The sequence below is a fragment of the Parasteatoda tepidariorum genome, chromosome 1, assembly GCF_982258835.1.
Source record: "Parasteatoda tepidariorum strain Cologne lab strain chromosome 1, Ptep-v5.0, whole genome shotgun sequence".
In the NCBI taxonomy this organism is placed as follows: Eukaryota; Metazoa; Arthropoda; class Arachnida; order Araneae; family Theridiidae; genus Parasteatoda; species Parasteatoda tepidariorum.
In genome coordinates, this window is record NC_141755.1 from 7,813,700 (window position 1) to 7,833,618 (window position 19,919).

Sequence of the window (19,919 nt, forward strand, 5' to 3'; positions counted from 1 at the left end):
GATTCTAGTTAGTCGTTGTCCAGCCTTTAATGATGACAAAATGTAATCATCACTTTCTCCTGAATAAAATATGATAAACCTTGATTCCTGTATGTAATAGATGCTCTGCTTATAGTATAGATTGCATTACCTGAATATGCATGCCTCATCCGTCCATATGATTTCGACAAGAAGCGTTGGCTGGACCTCCAAGTGGTTTATGGTGAAGTCTCTGAGAAACTCCTAAAATTATTTCGACAAATTAAAGTTCAGTTATAGAATTTCTGATTTAAAATGCGAAAAATAAATTTATGAACTTACGATTCTTAAAATAGATTTTATTAAATATTGTCGAATACTCGGGTTGTGAAATTTCAGGTGGGAAAAATATTTTTAAGCAGATATACTCTTAGACTAATTATACGAAACTTGGTAAGAATATTAAAACAAATTTGTTGATAGAGCATAGTTTTCCTGCTTCCCTGCGGCTTATGCAGTCATACATTTAATTTCTAATCAACGAAAGTATAGATAATGGTATGAACTACAACGGAGAGTACTTTATGAAAGAATTTTATTTAGCGTAAATATTCTAGATTTACGATTCAAACTTAGTGGTATGAATTTTTTATATTGCTTATAATTACTAAATCAAATTCACCATATTATTTTCAAATTTACGAAAGTACATGAGCCTTATGAGAGAAAGTAAACATTAAAAAAATGGCATTTTAATGAGACCAAATATTTCAAGTAACGATGACGCAAAAAGTTAATAGCTAATGTTATTTGCTTTATTTTACTGCTCTTAGGAATTGTGTAATTCTAGTTGTATTTTTTAAAATTTGACACCACAAGAACGGAAATAGATGGAAAAGTGTCCGATTGTTTTAAAATGCTTAAAAAATTTTAAAAATGATTAAAAAGTAACAACTTTTTCAGCTGCCAAAGCCATTCTCACTATACGCCGATATTCTTCGCTTAGGCAGAATTCTTTGCTTACACAGAATTGGCGACATCTGTAGCCACACCACGTTTTAAGCGAACGCGGTTTTTGAAAGTTAATTAAAAAATAACTAGCTATTAAACCAACGTGATATTATAAAGATGATCTTCTGAAAACCTTATTCAATTGTCAAAAAGTCAATTTCAAGAATAGGTTACTTCCTTATGGCCATTTGTATATTAAAATACATATAAAATTATATTTCTAATACATTATAAATATAGCACCATCACACATGCATTAGCATTTTGTGTACAATAAATAACATGATATTCACAAGTACTGAGTTATAAATACCGTTCGATAACCGATAGCGATACAGGAGAAAATAACATATATTGTGATTCAATATTTACCGGGTCAAAAATCTCAACTCTTTAAAAAAAGCTCTGTATGATATGAGGCTTTTCATAAATTTTATTTTGTGTTATAAAACTAAATTTGATAACAAATGATAATACTATACAATAATTGTCAGGTTAGCAAAATATAAACCTATAAGGAAAGGGAAGGTGCGAAATAAAATATACTTTAATAGGGGATGTTCCCCCATAATGCTGTTGCATTTTTAATAAAGCTTGTTTAATAGTAACAAAATCAAAATAGCAGAAAAGCCCTAACCATTCTGAATTTTTTACAAAAATGTACTAAAACTGCTTATAAAATTGCTTGAAACTTTTTAAATCTTCAAAATATTCAAATCGAACTTTATTCATAAGTTACCAAATACGACTTTGACAAAATTAAGCAAATTTTCTTAAAATATTTTTTGCTTATCCACAGTATATAAGGACTACTTTAAATGCTCCGATCCTGCTCAATTCCAAGTTTTTTTCTTTCAAATTTTAAAAATTTTTTCATTGAATATTTTTAGAGTTTTAGTAAGAAAATATCAAGAAAAAAATTCGCGATCGCAACGGACTATAGGGGGAGTTGTTGTATGAGACGCTTACCTGCGATTTCCATATGAACCGTCATTCAGTTACTCTGGAGACGTCGTTAATGCAGCGTGTAGCATTGCAACGTTCCTTCTTTAATGTGGCTTATTAAATTTAAAAAAGAAAAATGCTTGATCTTCTTTCTTGTACAACCGAAAACAAAATGGTATCTCATTTTATTAGAGAAGGAATATCCAAAACACATCGGAAAAATATTTGTACATTAACAGAAAAAAATATGTATATTCTTATAAGAGGTAAAACCTAATGCCCGAGAAATAGTATTACTAAATTTAATGACATAACATGAAAGGCCCATTTAAACTTTACATTCTATAGTTTTAAGAATCATATTAGTTCAAAAATTAAAATGAACAAAAAGTATACATAAGCCTCATAATTTTATGAAATTTAATTTTGTAAAAAAAACGTTTTTTGATAACAATTTTTATCAAAAAATTTCAAGTTTCAATAAAAATCATTATTTAGAAACTACGAAACGTAAAATAAAGAATGCTGACGAAACAAAAACAAAAAAAAACAATTCTTTTTTGTCGCCATTTTTAGTGCTACGAAAGTTCGTCTTTGGGATTTGCCAAAAACAAAGCAAGATGCAATTTTATTTTTTCAGGAGGGAAATATTTTACCGAAAAAACGAAAATGTACCAATTCCCACAACATAAAACTTTATCTTGGCAAACGTACGTTTTGGAAATGTTATTTCATTTGGAATCTTATTCATCAGAGTTCATATGGCGATATGATTGTTTTGAATCTATGCTAAACTCTATATCGGCTCATTTTCCACCGAAATCCAATTAACTATTTTGATTTTAAATAAAGTGTTTTATTTTATGAACTGTCGCAAAAATTTTAAGTGTAGATTGGCGGCACTTAAAAACCGCCAAATCTGTAGCGGCGGTGGCGTTAATACGTCGTAAGTACCGAATTTTTATTCCATACTTTTCTGAATCATATTATTTCAAACATTGGAATATACAAGAAGTATAAATAAACACATAATGTTATACCATTTAATTTTTCAAAAGTATTTTGAGAACAATTTTTATCAAAAAATTATAAACTAAAAAACGGAAAATAAAGAATTCTTAGGATAAAAAAAACGATTTTAAGAATTCTTAACATTGAAATAAAAACTTTCATATTGTTTCTTTTTTTATTATTCTTATAGTTCTTAATCAGACGTAAAAAACCATTCTGTAGAGAACCATCATCAAATGAAAAAAATAATATTTACAAGCAAATTTTTTATTGTAAAAATCATTGCACTTACCTGATTTATGATTCCCGGAGAATTCCAAAATGATAAGTTCCTTGTTTGAAAACTTTATTCTCAAATAATAGATACATAGTTTTTTAGATAACATACTACACAGCAAAATTTTATAATTGATATGAATTTGAATATGTAGCTAAAAACAGAATAGCTGAATTCTAGTTGAACTTTATCTTTCAAAATTAAAAAAAACTTACCAAGAAAACGATTTAAATTAATTAAGAATCAGCACAAATGGCACTATTTCAAGTAACTTGGATAATTTTTTATTGTTGTTTTCCGAATTATATGGATACAGAAATATATACTATTCTATAACGAAGAAAAATATGCTATAACTATTACAATTCTGTATGTTCTGAATTCATATTTATTCACTGGAATGACGAAAGCAATGTTGACTTCACTTTAATTCGTAATGAATTGAAGACAGAAGAAATGCATTTTACCTTAATACACACATCTGTAACAGTATCCGAAATCGGAAGTCATCAGTTGCAAGTTTGTTGATAATAGAAATTAAAAATTATTGAGGAATTTTTCTTCAAATGTTTGGCGTGTTCTGTTCCTGAAAGATTTACTAATATTCTGGAGATTTTTTTCAAGTTCTTCGGCCTTTTCCTTAGGGAAATTTTGTTTCTTATTTGCTGCTAAAAAATGGCGTCTGATTCAGTCAATGACTTTGATGGAACTAAATGAAAACGTGATAAATTAATGTCCGATATTTACAGGCTCCCGCTAGACGGCGTACTCGAGCGTTGCGATCGCGAATAGTTTTTTTTTTTTTTTTTTTTTTTTTTTTTTTTTTTTTTTTTTTGCATAGAAAGTCCCTACCTCCATAAAGATTTCATCTAGTTTACTAAAGTTTATGCAGTTAAGTAATATAACTTTAGTTCTGTTTTTTAAAATTCGACACCCACGAGAACAGAAACCGATAGAAAAGTGTTTTCGAGGGAAAATATTTTCCATCAATCAGGTTCTCATTCTCCTTCATAGGCGAACGGAAGTGCGTGCACCGTATAACGACGTGAGAATGGTCCTTAAAAGCAGAATCTAGTCATAAAATTCGGTTACCGTCTAGAAATGGGAATTTACTGAGAATAACGCCTGAAAAAGTGAGATGCGCGTACAAAAGCATGACCCCAAACCTCGCAGACTTCGAACACGGACGGTGACGTCACTATTCCCCGAAGTCTATTCTATACCACCGTCCGATAGTAAAACAAAATCCAAACCTCGCAACTCCCGAAGAGAGCGGTGAAGGGAATCCCAGCCCTCGAACAAAGGTTCGGACCCTCCCCCTAGGAAGTGACGTTTTGTATCGATAGTTATAAGAAAGTGACCAATGGCTTTTGTTTATCCTTTAATCGTTCTCCCTTCGCTTAGGGGTCGTGACCTCCATCCCAGAGTTTACAGTGTTCTTTCAGAAAGAGAATGTATTCTTCTTTCATTTTGACAGTTACATACATAGTCTAAAATAAATATCTACATATTTTAATCTTTGATCTTTCTTCAAGAATTTAATATGTAGTATTCGTTTTAAACTTGCTTATATTATTGTATTTATTATAAGAGAATCAATTTACTTATAACTATATTTACTAACAGTTTGCCAAAAAAAAAGAAATATTCTTAAAATAAAAAATAATACGTCAAATAATACAAATCAATAATACAATCCAATACATCTTTATTTATTACCTTTTCTAAAAATCATACTTTGAATGTTGTTTTAAATAAATGTAATTGAGTCAATCAGAAATTTTATCACTAGATTATGAAACTTTAGAAATTATATGTATATTATCGAGTGCTTTTAGATTTAAAGAAGTAATGATTAATAAAGGTTATTTAATTTCACAAAATTTTGCAATTTTCTATTTTTACTTATTTTATTATTTATAAAATTTTTATTATATTTATGATTACTTTATTACCTTCTATTATTTATAATTATTTTTTTTTTTTATTATTATTTGCAATTGATAAAATGTGTAGCTTTATACTTTATAACACTAAAATCTTTTAGTTTTAAAGCTACAATAAGTATCAAAATAACGTGCAATAAATAAACTTTAATAAATCGGTAGAATGCATGAAATAAACTTTAAACTAGCATTTTTTAAATAATTGTTAGTTTAAATAATCTTAAAAAAAATTTGCTTTACAATTTTAAAAGAAACTGCTTTTTCAATTTTTCACTTTCTTTTTTGTTATGATTCCTCTTTTTTTTTTTCGCAATTGCAAACTTATACATTTTAATAATTGTAAGTTATTTTTTCAAGAAAAACATTATTTTCTTCTTTTTTATAATATTTTTTATAATAAATTACAATTCGCAACTCAAACAATGCAATATTTATTTTCCAAATTTAATAATTTATCTCTTTTTTGGAAATGGTATTTTCAATCGTTGTGTTATATTGAACTAGATTTGGAAAAAAATTCTCTGCAATGAATTTTTTGCCTTACATTACCCTCTTACATTAAACCCAACTCAGAAGACAAGGATGCCAAGTAATTGTATTTTATTTAAGAATTTCATGCTAGAGTTATTAGTTACACAATTTCACTATTGTCGTTCTAACCATAAGGGCAGTTCGTGATTTTTTTTTATATCACAAATTCGTTTTTAAAGTTTAACTCGTTACAAGTATTTTTAATACTTTCAATTAAACACATTTTCAATTTCAAAATATTCTCAATTATTTTTATATTTGATGCTGGATTTTATTTTTTTTGCCTTATCATTTACCATTGTGTATGTAAATAAATTATGAAAAAGTAATTCGGAAAAATATTTGTTTTAAGTGCCACATAAATTTGCAAGAGACTTTCTGAATTAGAATTAATTGCATCAATGAGGATAACTTAAAATATTATTCGAATAATACCAAAAAAATATTAGTATAATAATTACCAATGAATACAGGTAAAACAGAATATATTAGTTAATATTTAAAAATTAATAATACTTAGCAAATTATTAATACTTAACTAATATTTAAAAAAAAATCTCAAAACAGAGAAAACAATTATGCTTGATTTTTTCTCTCCCTAAAATTTGTAATACTAACAATAAGAATTTTCAAAAATTCAAATGTCAAACATCAGCTTAAGAAATAACTAAAAAGTTTTCTTTAGTCTAGAATTTTTTTAGTACAATTTTTAAACAAAATATTTAAAACAACGTGATTTTTTTTAGAAATTTTTTAATGTTTATTTTAACAATTTTTTTTCATAAAATATTACATAACTTTTAAAAAACAAATTTTTGAGTATATTTCGATGTCATAATTATAAGACTAGAAATATAAATAATTTTTTCTTGGAATATTGAGAACAGGAAAATTAAGGAAAAAAATAATAGAAAAAGGTTTCTTAATTATGCATCTAAATTTACCAGCAACTTTAAAACAATTAATTCAAAAACAATTTTATTAAAAAAGTTTTCTTTCTTTATATTCCGGTCTTTTTATTATGCTCTTATATGGAATCCAACTCAGAAGACAAGGGTGCCAAGTCATGAGAACTTTGTTAGAACTTTTGGGAGTTAGAACTTTTAGTTATACATTTCCATTGTACAGCAATGGAAAATGGTCTAGCCATAAGAATTATTCGTGATTTTATTTTATCACAAATTAGTGTTAGTAGTTTAGCTCGATGCAAATATCAACTAGTTTTTATTGCACACATTTTTAAGAACAAAATTTTCTCAATTGTTTTTCTGATTGACGCAGGATATTTTTTTCTTATGATTTACCATTCTGTATGTAAATAAATTATGCTAAAGCAATTTAAAAGAAATTCTCTCTTTTTACACGTCGCAAAAATTCGAAAAAAGCTTTTTGAAGTAGAATTAATCGCATACATTAAGATAATTTAAAGTATTACTTGAATAAAAACATAATAACGCTAGTTTAATAATAACAAATAAATATAAGTGAATATCTTTAGAATAACTTAGCTGATACTTAATGGAGAATCTCAAAACAGAAAAGAAAATAATGCTTAAGTTTTTTTTCCACCCTAAAACTTATTATTTACCATTTTATTAAAGGAGTAATTATTTTAAAAAGATCAAATGTCAAACAGAAGATTAAGAAATAACTCTAAAACGCTTTTCTTATTCAATTGCTTTTTTAATGCTATTTTTAGCAAAAAAAAAAAAAAAAAATTTAAAAAAGGTGATTTTAGAATTTTTTTAATCTTAATCTTAACAAATTTTATTCCTAAAAATAATAGATAATTTTTAAAAAATAAATTGTCGAATATATTTTGGCATTATAGATAGATATAAGAGTAAAAATATCTTTTTGTCTTAGAAAATAAAAGATGAAATTTTCGCATTTAAAGTATGAACAGAAAAATAAAAAAAATAAAAATGTTTCTTAATTATGCATCTAAATTTAACTGCAACTTAATAATAATTCAAAAACGATTATATCGAAAAAATTTCCGCTCTTCATATTCCATGCTTTTTATTACCCACTTATATTCTACCCAACTCAAAAGACAAGTGAAAATAAATGAAATTATGCTTCTTAATTATGCATCTAAACTAATCAACTACTTTATAAAAATTACAAAACCGATCATATTCTAAAAGCTTCAGTTCTTTCAAATCTCTGATAGAAAATTGCATAGCGGATTAAAAATAAGCATACAATTTATAGTAATTCTTATTTAAATTTTATACGATTTAGTTATAGTAATCTTTTTTTATTTATTTGGCACTAATCTCAGTCATAACTCAACAATTTTTTAAAGAAAAAAATTCCATTTTTTTTCTGCAGATATTTTGAAAATATTACGAGGTAATTAAAATAAAAGTTAATAAAAACATGGCAATAATTATACTAAACATATTATGGCTAAGAATACACAAAAATTTGGAACAGAAAAAATGTTCACGTTTTATTTAAAGTCGTGCAAGATTATTATAGATTTTATTATAAGTTCTGCTAGAAACCGAAACTAATTATTTAATCCATTTATTATATGAAATAATAAATTTGTGAGAGAAAAAATTATGTCTGAAATATATTCATAAAATATCTAGGTAAATGATCATAAAAATTCATAAAATATCTGGGTAAAAATTATCTTTGAAATCGGAAATCTAATTTAATCCCAGCGTTAAACGCATCCTATTCGATCGTTCGAATCGCTTTCACCAGCAAATTGTTAGGTGAAAGTTTTCCGATAGAAGGGAGGAAAAATGAAGATCGCAGCCCGTTAGCAAAATCCGTTCGAAAGCGCGAGGTTTCAGGTTTTTCCTAGGAGTAGAAACGTGACGTCAAAATGACGTCATTTTTCTCTTCCTAGCTCGTTCGAAGTCTGCGAGGTTTGAGCTCCATATCACCAGCAGAGACTGACGGACAAATCTTAGCGCGACACTAGACTTAGCTGTCCTCAATTTCAGATATTAACGCAGATTCATAGGCAACCAAAACAGTTCTTGAAGAATATTTAGTTTAAATAGTTATGTTTTAACCGTCTCTTTTGTGAATCTGGCAGTCTCGAAACTTTGATCGTTGCTTAGCAACAGTCGGAGTTTGGATTCCAAATAAACCTGTTTATTTATATTTCAAATAATAGTAATTTCAATTATTGATTTAAATGTGTATATTTTCTTTCCGTAGTAGTTTGTAAACTTAGTGTCTTCATTATGAATTCCTAAAAACTTTACATATGGAAACCGAAACACAGCAAAATAAGTTGTCACTCGTGAAGTATATTCCTCTTTCTAAAGAAAGAAGCCTAGAGACTTTAAATAATCCTCAAACATTTTGCGTGTGTTTGAAACATGTTGAAGGTTTCCGTGAAGTAAGAGTTATTAAAATTTAGAGTTTGATAACTTAAGTTCTTTAGATTTGTTATTCAGATGTTTAAAATGTGTTTTGTCTTAGCTGAGATTTGTACTTAGTGTTACTATGTCATGTTGCAACTGAAACTTTATAATTATCATAAATTTATTCTCTAGATTTTTGCATGTTATTTTTAAAATGTATTTATTGAAAAAAAAAACACTTAGTAATAAGCTTCTTTTGTTTCACATTGTTTTACTATCTGTTTAATTTAAGGAAGGAAAAAAATTAATACATTATTTTCAAAATAAATGAAAGTTGTATGAGATAATTCATAATATAGTAACTTGTGTATTTTTTTTATTTCACAAAAAATCTTGCTATAAAATATTTTATAATTATTCAAACAAAATATGTTGTATGAATAATTAAATTTGATAACCTGGAAAATATAAAACTATAAGATTAATTTGAAAATATTTTTTAGGGAAACCTGTGTGATATAACAACTACAACATCCTGAATTGTTAAGACTTCCATTAAACCAGAAACTGAAATTTTCTGCATAATATTCTTTAAATTAAAAATCAGTATTTCATGTACTTAATTTTCTTACCTACATAAAATTTTGTAACAGTTAACAAATTTAATAAAATATTTAATTTTTGTTTTGTGAAAAGCAAAAGAGATTAATTTATTTTGAATGTTGAAAAAGTGAAAAAATTCATTTCTGGGAAACAAACGCCCAGATTTGGGACTCAGTATTTATAATTGCTAATTTTTCTTTCATATTTTTGAGTTTAATTTTTATACTTTCTATATTTAGAGTGCAAATACTGACAGCTATAGAATACAAACTGTTCTGTTTGATCAGAAATATGAAAGATTCCTTGGTAGTTTTTGGTCAGGAAAGCCTGTTATGACAAAAAATTCTCTATGTTTTTTAAATCAAGTAAGTTGTTGCATGTAAATATTATTTTTAGTTTGTGTTTTCTTTTCCTTATTAATTTCATTATACTTAATAATTTTTTGTTGTTGTTTTAGTTAAAGTTTTCTTTGTTACTGTTTTTCCTTTCAGCAGCTACTTTATCCCTATTTTAGCATCACAAATTTATCATGCATTTAAAATATTGTGCTTTTCATTGTATATTATTGTTTATTATAACTACTTACTTGATTTTAGAGATACAGACCGAGATTTTGTGCCCCGGTTAGGTCTTCAGAAATTGAAAAATTCAGTTTCTCTTTTTATAGAATTTTTAGCGCAATTATATTATTGTTAATATAGAGATTTCTCCGGTGGATTATGAAGGAAGTAAACATCAACTTATTTTGGGAAGATGAACAAATCATTAAACAATTATTCATCAAACATTGACTAAGTTTACCACTAGGAATTGTGTCAAACATTTACCTATATTTCTACATTGGCTAAACGAATTTCGCATAAATGAATTTACTTGATTTGCAAAAAACATTTTAAAAAACAAATCTTTTAATTACGTATAACTATGTTTTTTTTTTTAATTTAATGTAATTTTGTTTTATTTACAGAATTTTTACTTTTACACTTCTGTACCTGCCAAAGAACTTCTTCTTGTTATTGAAATTATTTCTGAGTCTAAAGACAATCAATGTAAAACATGCGGTTGGCTTTATTTACTTCTTGATGAAATCGAAGACGAAGTTACTTATAAGTAGTTATACATTTTTCTATTGTGTTAAAAACATCTTTCTTTCATAGTAAATTTATTTGTGTTTTAAAATACAAAACTATGCATCATTTCACTGTTAATAACTAAATGCAGTTATAGAAAAATTTTTGAAACCACCATATATATGGTAGTCTTAAACGCAAAATGTTTTTTTAAAATATTTATTATAAAATAATGATGTTTTGAGCTTTGGATTAGTTATTTATTTTAGAATATGTTTTAAAAAAATTGGGAAAAATATTTTTTTATAAATATTAAAAAAAAGTTATTTTATGTGAATTAAATGAAAAACTATAATACAAAGAATATGAAATGTTCACAATTATGATGAAATGTACGATTTAGTGACAATAACACAAGCCAAAACATGAAACTGAAAATCATAAAGCCAAAAGAATATACCCTTAGATCCTAAACCAAACAATAAAATATCTATATATTTTTTTAAAAACACTATTAAGACTGAGGTTTTAATGTTAAGCACAATTGCTTACTCAGAAATGTGCTATAAGAGCATAAATGATAATTACACAACAAATTTATAAGCTTTTTAAGAGTTTACATGCACTTAAAAATTAAAATTATATCAATCGAATCATATAACTAAGTTATTTGACTCAATACCAATATTTTTGGTCATTTTATAAAGGCAGCTAACATATAATCTAAGTGATAACAATTAGAAACTTTAAATAACAATCAGAAACTAGGATTAAAACTTTAACCAGTATTCCTCTTTTGCGCTAATCACAATTAGTAAATGCTTGTTTTATATCAACAAAATGGTAAACAATAAAGTCGACGAGTAAAAGTATGTATTATATAATAATCTAAAAATTGTATAAATATATTTTTTTTACTTTGAATAATTTTATTACTATTAATTAATTTTATTTATTTGTTGAATGTTATTTACATTAATTCTTAACCAAATTAGTAAAGCACTCCTGTGATAGACCGTTGTTGACCTAGGGGACATTAAGTTAAAGTCACTACAATTTAGAGATGAACAGCATGGTAGTGCCACTGTATCTAGTATCGTTTACAGTCATATAAGCCAAATGAAGTTTTAAAAATCTATGCAACTATTTTTTTAAAAAAAAAAAACAATAAACGTAGAAGTTAATATTAACTAATAAAAGAACATATAAGGTAAATAAGTAAAAAAAATTATGTTTAAAATTAAGATGTTTAAGTTGTAGTTTTAGTTTTAACAATGTTTTTATCTAATTTTCAGATTGCCATTTATAAAAGGATCCTCTTCTTTTCTACTTCTTGATGTAATAGAAACTGAAAGAAAAGGTACCATAATACAAATTAATATAGTTATTTTTTCTGACCATAGTTTTATTAAATGATTAAAGGAAAGAAAATTTATGGAGTTTATTTTGTTATTAAACTTCTAAGGAAATTTTTCATTTCTTTTCCATTATTTTTTATGACAGAATTATTATATTTTTAGATATTAACTTTGCTGATCATACAACTGGATTAGAAATTTCATTTTCATTATCTCCTCAGCATAATTTATTGGAAATTAGTCATTTACTTCCTGAAAATGTATTGATCGACCCTACTACGAAAATTCCAGGTGTATTGTCACAAATTGAAGCTACGGATGGTATGAATTTTTCAATTTTATCATTATAATTAATTAAGGATCTACTTTGAAACAATGCCACAATGTTTGGTACATTTTTTTTCATGATGCTGTGAGGAGAAAGTCATGGTAGCCAAAGTAGATTTTCATTGTTATTGCATTGTTACGGATTTTCATTGTTTGTAGGGGCATTAAGATTGTGATGTCACTAAGTATAATGTTATTGTTAGTGTGTTAAAGTTTTTTTTAATCAATAGTTGTATTATGATTAGAATTTTTTTATTTTAATGATAGTGTAGTGTGGTAAATACTAATAATTTTTTTTTCTTCATGAACATTGTTACGGCATGATTCCAAAGTAGATTCTGACATTTAAGTCAGAATTTTCAATTACTTCCAACAAATAAACTTTTACAAATATTATATTTTTACATGTAATATAATTTTTTCCAATAGTTTTTTTATATAACTTATATTTAGGATGGCATTTTTAAAAATAGCTCCATAACCAATTACAAAAGCAACATTTGCAAACTAAACTCCCTCCTTCATAGGTTGAATTGTTCCATTAGTCATTTTAGGGTCTAAAAATTCTAAAAACTTTTTTCTTTATCTAAAGCTAACTTTTTTCTCTATCTCTGAGAATGTATGGAGATTGTGTTTCACTTTTGAAGTGTATTTCTTTGGAATTGGCTTTCAAGTTTCTTTGTTTATGTGACTAGAATTTTGCTACATCCAAAAATGGCCTCAGGAAAAATTAGTGCAATCAATTTTTGCTTAGCACATGCTATTTATGGATTGTTGGAAAAAATATTGTTTGTTTATACATATGTTGCCAAATACTACTTTGAACTAAGGTTGAAATAATTAAAAAGTTAAAAAATTTTGATTTATGAAATGGTTTTTGCAAAATAAGGGTTGTCAAATTAAGATTATAATTTATGCTTTTTGATTTAGGGTACACAATTTTGTTCTTGTTATATTTATGTCCATTTAAAAAAGAATCTTTACAATTTTTTCACCTGAAATCAAATATTATTGTTATTGTTTATAAAAGTACTCTGAAAAATTGAAAAATGTACAAAAAAGTATAATTCAAAACATTACTATCAACCGTGATGCAACAAAATATTTTAGATGTATCAGCAAGTCAAGTATTTACTTAGAATTGTTTAATTTTTCCTTTGAAATATAAATATTAAAAGTGTTAATAGTTGGGTTGTATATATACAGGTTGATTACGAACAGCCACTACAAACTTTCATGAGATTTCAAATGAACAATAAAAAGATTAAAAGAAGACACTGATTGTTATTCAGGACCGTGTCCAAAGTTAAAGTCTTACATATACAGTGTATAGATGATAGAAATATTAAACTCCAGTGCATAGTTTAAAATTTTCTAAAATACTGTGTGTGTTCCAGTAGCTTACAAGATGTTTTTCAATACTGCTAATAACGGTTTTGTACTCTAGCGTTTTGACATGCTCCCCAAAGGAAGAAGGAAGAGTTGGGTCTGGCAATCGAGTGGACTAAAACTCTCTGCATGTTTCTTTTTTGTCTTTTGTGTAGTCACTTGCATGACAGAAAGGTGTTTATAACCAGGCATTTCAATATGATTTTTTATGATTTAACTGTGCAGTATCTCTCCTGAAACTGGTGTGTTGTTGTGTTTGGTGTGCTGTACTGAAAATCCTATATAAATTAGGTGAACTTAACTTCAGATTGCTGCACTTTTGCATTCTATTTAAAGATGGAAGTGTATTTAAAAAATTTCTTTTTTAATAATTACTATGAATTAAAATATTATTTTTTTTACTTTTATCAGAAAATATTAGCTAGATCACAAAAGTAGTAATTTGATTAAATAACTCAAAAAATTTGCTAAAATAAATTTAGATTTTAATTAAATTTAGTTTGCTATACTTCTATATTCGATTTAAAAATGTATTTAAAAAGTCTCTTTAATATGTTTAAAAGAATGTAATAATTTTTTAAACATTTATCAGAAAATACTGCCAAGGTCTCAAAATGTAAGGTTTCTCTGAAGAATGCATGATTTCCTATGAGCCTATTTCAAAGAGATCTTTTGTATAAATTTTTATTTTCTAAAAATTTAGTTCATTTTGAAATTATAAGAAATAACCTAGGAAACATTTTGTAAAGGAGTTTGTTTTATAAAGGAGTTCTTTCTATCATGTAAAACTTTTTCAATAGCATGAAATCGCTTTATGGAAACTTTATAATTTTAGATCATAAAGATTAACATACAAAATAATATTATATTTCAGTCCATTGATAAATCTTCTTTTAAAAAAAAGCTAAATGACATGCAGCACTTCAAATTATTAGCAATTTTTTCTTTTATTTATAATCTTCCAGATTAGTATTTGTTAAAAGTTCTATGTCTCATGTAATATTTAAATTATTTTTTTCCAGAAATTAATATAAAATTATCAAGATTTAGAAAAATTTTAATCAATAAATTTTTTTATAATTTTTTATTTTGTTTATTACGTTTCAGGTGTATGCATTTTTTTAACTTTGCTTTTTTGCATAAAAAATCTCTGTACTCTTTTTCTGAGTTTTGGTTTTTTAGCAATATTAACCATTATTATAATTTTATAAACAGTCAAAGTTTTATTTATCTAAGAGTGAATAATAATTTACCTATTTTACAAGATTGTTGCATAAATTTAAAATTTTAATCCAATTACTTCATCATCATAAATAAATTTTCGAAAACTGTTTTAAGAATTATAAATAAATTAATCGAAATATTTTTTATCTAGATGATGAGTATGCTTATCAACCTCATCTTCAAAAATGCATAACCTTTGTATTAGAGAGACTTTGTGTCAGAATGCAGTCTCCTCTTAGTTTGTTTGAAGATGAAATATTGCAGAAAGTTCAAGCTCATTTGAGTGCAGTTAAACCAGATGAAACTCTGTTAAGAACTCGTTTAATACAACGAAGATTACAAGTATGTACAAATCAGAGTTCTTGTGCAGATCTTTTTTCATACATAAAGCGTAATAACTTTTTTATCAGCTTTCATGAGTTGATATTTCAATTTCATGCTTTGTGAAATGGATTTTTCATTTTGTTTCAAAAATATAATAATATATACTTTTTGTGTCATTAAAACTGGTACTAGTAAAACAGATATTACCCAAATATCTTTAAAAACCTAAATAGTAGTTTTTTGTGTTCTTGAATTAGCATCGGGGATTATTGTATTGTCATTATAATGATTATCATAATTAATGTGACGTAACTGTCTTCCAAACTCATTAAAGAATGGCATTATAAGAAGCTTATCTGAAATCTTCATAATCAGATTGAATCCAATATCAATCCATGACCAAAATCAATCCTCATGTTAATAATCATATTCTAAGAATTCATTACAATTTAAGCTGCAGAAATTCATCTTGTGGGAATAGTTGATCATTTTCAGTGTTAGCAATAGGGAATTAAAACCTTTAAACCCTCCTTAGTGTACATCTCGGTAGTAGAAATCCTTCAGCATGGCGTCGAGGACTGCAGTTTGTTAGAGCATCTGCAGATCTGCAGCAAAAAAAAAATGTCATTACACCTGAAGATTTTTTTTTCATCTCCGAGTTTAAAAAAAGGCACGGAATGTTACTAATAGGAAAAACAGCAAAATAATGTTTAATTCTTAAAAACTCAATTGCTATTTGTTTCAGGTTCTAAACAAATTCTATTTGGCAGTGAGCAATCTATTGGAAAATTTATAAGCAAATGCAAAGTGATAACTTAAAAAAATATTCCAAAAAAATAATAATCTCCTTTCTCTATCTCTCAACATAAGAAATTTTAGAAAGTAAAGGATATTTTTTTAAAAAAAATTTCATTTATTTTATTTATTTAAAAGTGTTAAGAAATTTTTATCAAAAATTGCAAATTTGTAACACTTTTTTTTCTGTATTAATTTATTTATCTTAATTGTGCTAATTTCACTGTACACATGTCGTTTTAAACCTAATATTTACAAGAATAGTGTATCAGTCTATGTTAGGCTCACAAACTAATTTTTATCTATGAAGATTATGCTGCGGATTGATAGGATAAATTCTGCTACTGGGGTGTGCATTGTTATCACCATCGATGCCTTCTTAACTTATTAAAAAAAAAAACCCGTAAAGATGCTGCATCTCTTATAATCAGACTTAATGGCCATGTCAATTAGTATTTTCTATAAATTTATTGAACTAGTGCAAGTTTTAAGTACTGATCAAACATAAGGGGTAATTTTTAGTTTTCTGATCTTACTATTTCAGATATTTTTTAACAAAAGTTGCATGATAAAAAATTTTGTTAACTTCATTTTGAATAGTTTTGGAGATATTGTTAGTAAATTTGTTTATACAAATTTAGAAAGTTTTTAAATTTAGAATATTATCCGGTTTCTAAAAGCGTGTTTTTTTTTTAATAATAAGATAATATCCTGTTTTTATACATTTTCATTTTTTTAGGTTGCTGTACATAATGGATTTCATTTTATACAAGAACCTGATTTTTACAATCTTCTTATTCCAACTGCTACATCAAATAAAACTCTTAGAAGAGCATCCAGCTTAGGCTCAGTAAAGTATGCACATGATTTTGAAATAATTTGATTTAGATGATAAGTAGTAATTATTCATGATTTGATTTGTTATGTCCTTAAAGTATTACCTTTTTCTAAGTTTTTTAATGTAATATGTTTTTTAAAATTATATTTAATTACCTAATCCCTTTCTTGATAAAAAGAACAGCTAACTAATTATTATTGAATCTGACACAGCAAATTGATGTAATATTCTGTTTTTTAAAATTTTTTTAGTTAATAATACGTTATCGTAAATATGCAATTATACAATCTGTTATATGTTTACTATGATTCTGTAAATTCTGAATTATTTAAATAGAGAGTTTGTTTTAATTAACCTTTTGTCAAACAGGTCTCAAGAGATTAAACTCATGGCATGTTTCTGTTAACACTATTATTGTAAAAAATAAATAGTGCATTTGGTATACTGTTTGTGCAAAAAGCTATATACTCGCTGTTTTTATAATTTATTTTAATCAAAATTTGATGTTTTGTTTATATCAGAATGTATTTCTGCTACATAAACTGCAAATCCGAAGGTGTTGCACAGCACTCAAGTGCTAACAAAATTTTTCCTGAAACGAAAATCATTGCACCATTTTTGCATAATTTTTTTTTTATGAATAATCATCTGGTACTATAAAAGCTTTTCACTTGAAGTTCTCTTATTTTCATTTTATTGCATCCTTTATGATTTTTTTTGCCGTTTACCGAAAGCAATTCCAAATGTTTTTATTTGTATGTTTTTTTTCTTCTTTTGTATCTTAAAAATCAATTTAAGAAGTATTTAGTTTTCCCCTCGATATTACTATATTTATTCTCTAGTTTTGCCTCTTGATGATTTGCTTTGAAGCTATTTAAATTTACTCAATAAATTCACATTGTCAATAGTTTTTTTCTAAGTTGCCGCAGTTTTTTCGTATTATTCTGAACAATACTATTTAACGTCATCTATGAAACTGAATGTTGATTTTAATAGTATGATGTTAAAAAGGGAAAATAAGTGAGCATGATAGATATATGGTCAATAAAAGATGCATTCTTTTCAAGTAAACTGCTGAAGTCTTAAAAATACCGGAAGAATTTTCTTTTGGAAGGAGGAAAATAATCTATCCAGGGGGGAAGGTATTTGCTTTGTGAACTTAAAAGGTTAAAATTGTAAGAGGGACAAAGGAGAAAATGATGATAGTTTTTCACTTTTCTGTGTGGAGACAAAAAATAACTGAAAATGTCTTTCATTAGACCTTTTTGCATAATATTTAATAAGCATATTTTCCTCAATTTTTTTTCTGCAGTAAAGGAAGGCTAGTAAATTTTTAACTTCTTATAAACATACAATTTTTGTATTTTTAATATTAGCATTTTGATGACGACTCAAAAATTTGTCATAATATCAGACATCTAGTAACATGTTGTTCTCATTACATCAAGATTTTACTGCATATCCTATTACTATTTCAAGTAAATAATTTATGTTAATTAATTGTTATGAATACATCATTTACCATTGAATCATAATATTTTATAAAAATTGTTTATTTTAATTCTATTACTCCAATTTCTATTCTATTCTCAATTATTATTCTATTAATTTCTATTATATTCTATTACTGTAATATTTTATTGCTCTAATTATAATTTATGGTGTCTTTTTGCTGTATGATAAATGTTGCTATTATAATTTTAAAAAATATTAATAATAATCACTGTTTTAATTTATTTTTAGTGTCAGTGGGGAAGAAAGATTAGTTCTAAGGAGTGATGTTAAATTGCCAAATATTCCTGATGATCCCAATATCAATATTGTTTTTCTTCTTGAATACATAGTAGCTTTGGAAGATTCTCAGGAAGTAAGATCAAATAGATTTTTCTTCTACTTACTTGATACTTAAAAACATCAGTTGTTTACTAAATGTCACTTAATATTCTTAAATTCAGTTTGTAATAGAAGCTGAATGCTTCCGGACTTTATTTGAATGAAGATAATTTTCGGTACAGTTATTTCAAGTAATTCAACAGCTAAAAGTTTTGGGCTTTGAAAAGAATTTTTATTTGATGCATGTACAATAAATTTCAGAGTATTTGTGACATCGGGGGATGGGAGAATTCTGCCTATAATTCACAAAATGGTCAGCTAATTATAACCTGTATTTATATGCATTTTATAGCTCTAAAATTTTTTTTCATTTGTAACCGTGGTCTTTTCTAATAACATTATTAAAAAACTGCATCATTTTTTCCCACCAAAACACCGCCTAAGAAAATACACTTGAGCGAAAAACGGTGGCGCTAGGGAGTGAATCACGTAAATTTTACTCGGCAGTAAAGGGGTTAATAAAAATTTCGATAAAAACAAAAGTTTTTTAAAAAAGAAAAAAACTTGATTGAAAACAAAACAAAAATCGTCATTAATTTTAAAACCAAAAATTTAACTCTAAAAATCTCAATTTAACTTTTTCACGCTGCCCTATTTTTAAGAAAAGTGACGATAAAAGAATTACATTCTATGCAAACGTTCTTTAAAAAATACTCTATCATAATAAAAAAGCTGATAAAAGGAAAAATTAATATAAAGGAAAAGAGAAGCAGAGGAAATGTTCTTATTTCTTAAAATATAACTTTAATGGTGAAAATCACAGCTATCTTTGTTACTGTTTATAAGTCTTACCATACAGGGGAATTGTGGCAATAAAAAACAATCGTCTTATCAGAAACGCTGCATTAAAGTACTGCACTTGATGATATGGTGAAAATCACAGCTATCTTTGTTACTGTTTATAAGTCTTATCATACAGGGGAATTGTGGCAATAAAAAACAATCGTCTTATCAGAAACGCTGCATTAAAATACTGCACTTTTATAGAAACAGGGAAACAGCAAAAATGAGGAAAAAAAAACTTTCCAATTCTTAAAACAATATGTGGTGAAAAAAATGACAATTTGACTTGCCTGAATATAAT

The 19,919-nt window shown here is 26.2% G+C and overlaps 1 protein-coding gene across 1 annotated transcript in view; it reads left to right on the plus strand.

Annotated features, from left to right (window-relative positions):
* Nucleotides 1-8,727: 8,727 nt before the first annotated feature.
* LOC107439915 (nephrocystin-4) overlaps nt 8,728-19,919 on the plus strand; it is a 42,205-nt gene continuing 31,013 nt past the window's right edge. The window contains exons 1-8 of the mRNA XM_043048964.3: nt 8,728-9,049; nt 9,857-9,982; nt 10,585-10,727; nt 11,983-12,047; nt 12,208-12,366; nt 15,137-15,327; nt 16,844-16,959; nt 18,686-18,809. Coding sequence (XP_042904898.2) covers nt 8,915-9,049; nt 9,857-9,982; nt 10,585-10,727; nt 11,983-12,047; nt 12,208-12,366; nt 15,137-15,327; nt 16,844-16,959; nt 18,686-18,809 — 1,059 coding nt within the window. The 5' untranslated portion in view covers nt 8,728-8,914. The remainder of the gene's footprint in view (nt 9,050-9,856; nt 9,983-10,584; nt 10,728-11,982; nt 12,048-12,207; nt 12,367-15,136; nt 15,328-16,843; nt 16,960-18,685; nt 18,810-19,919) is intronic.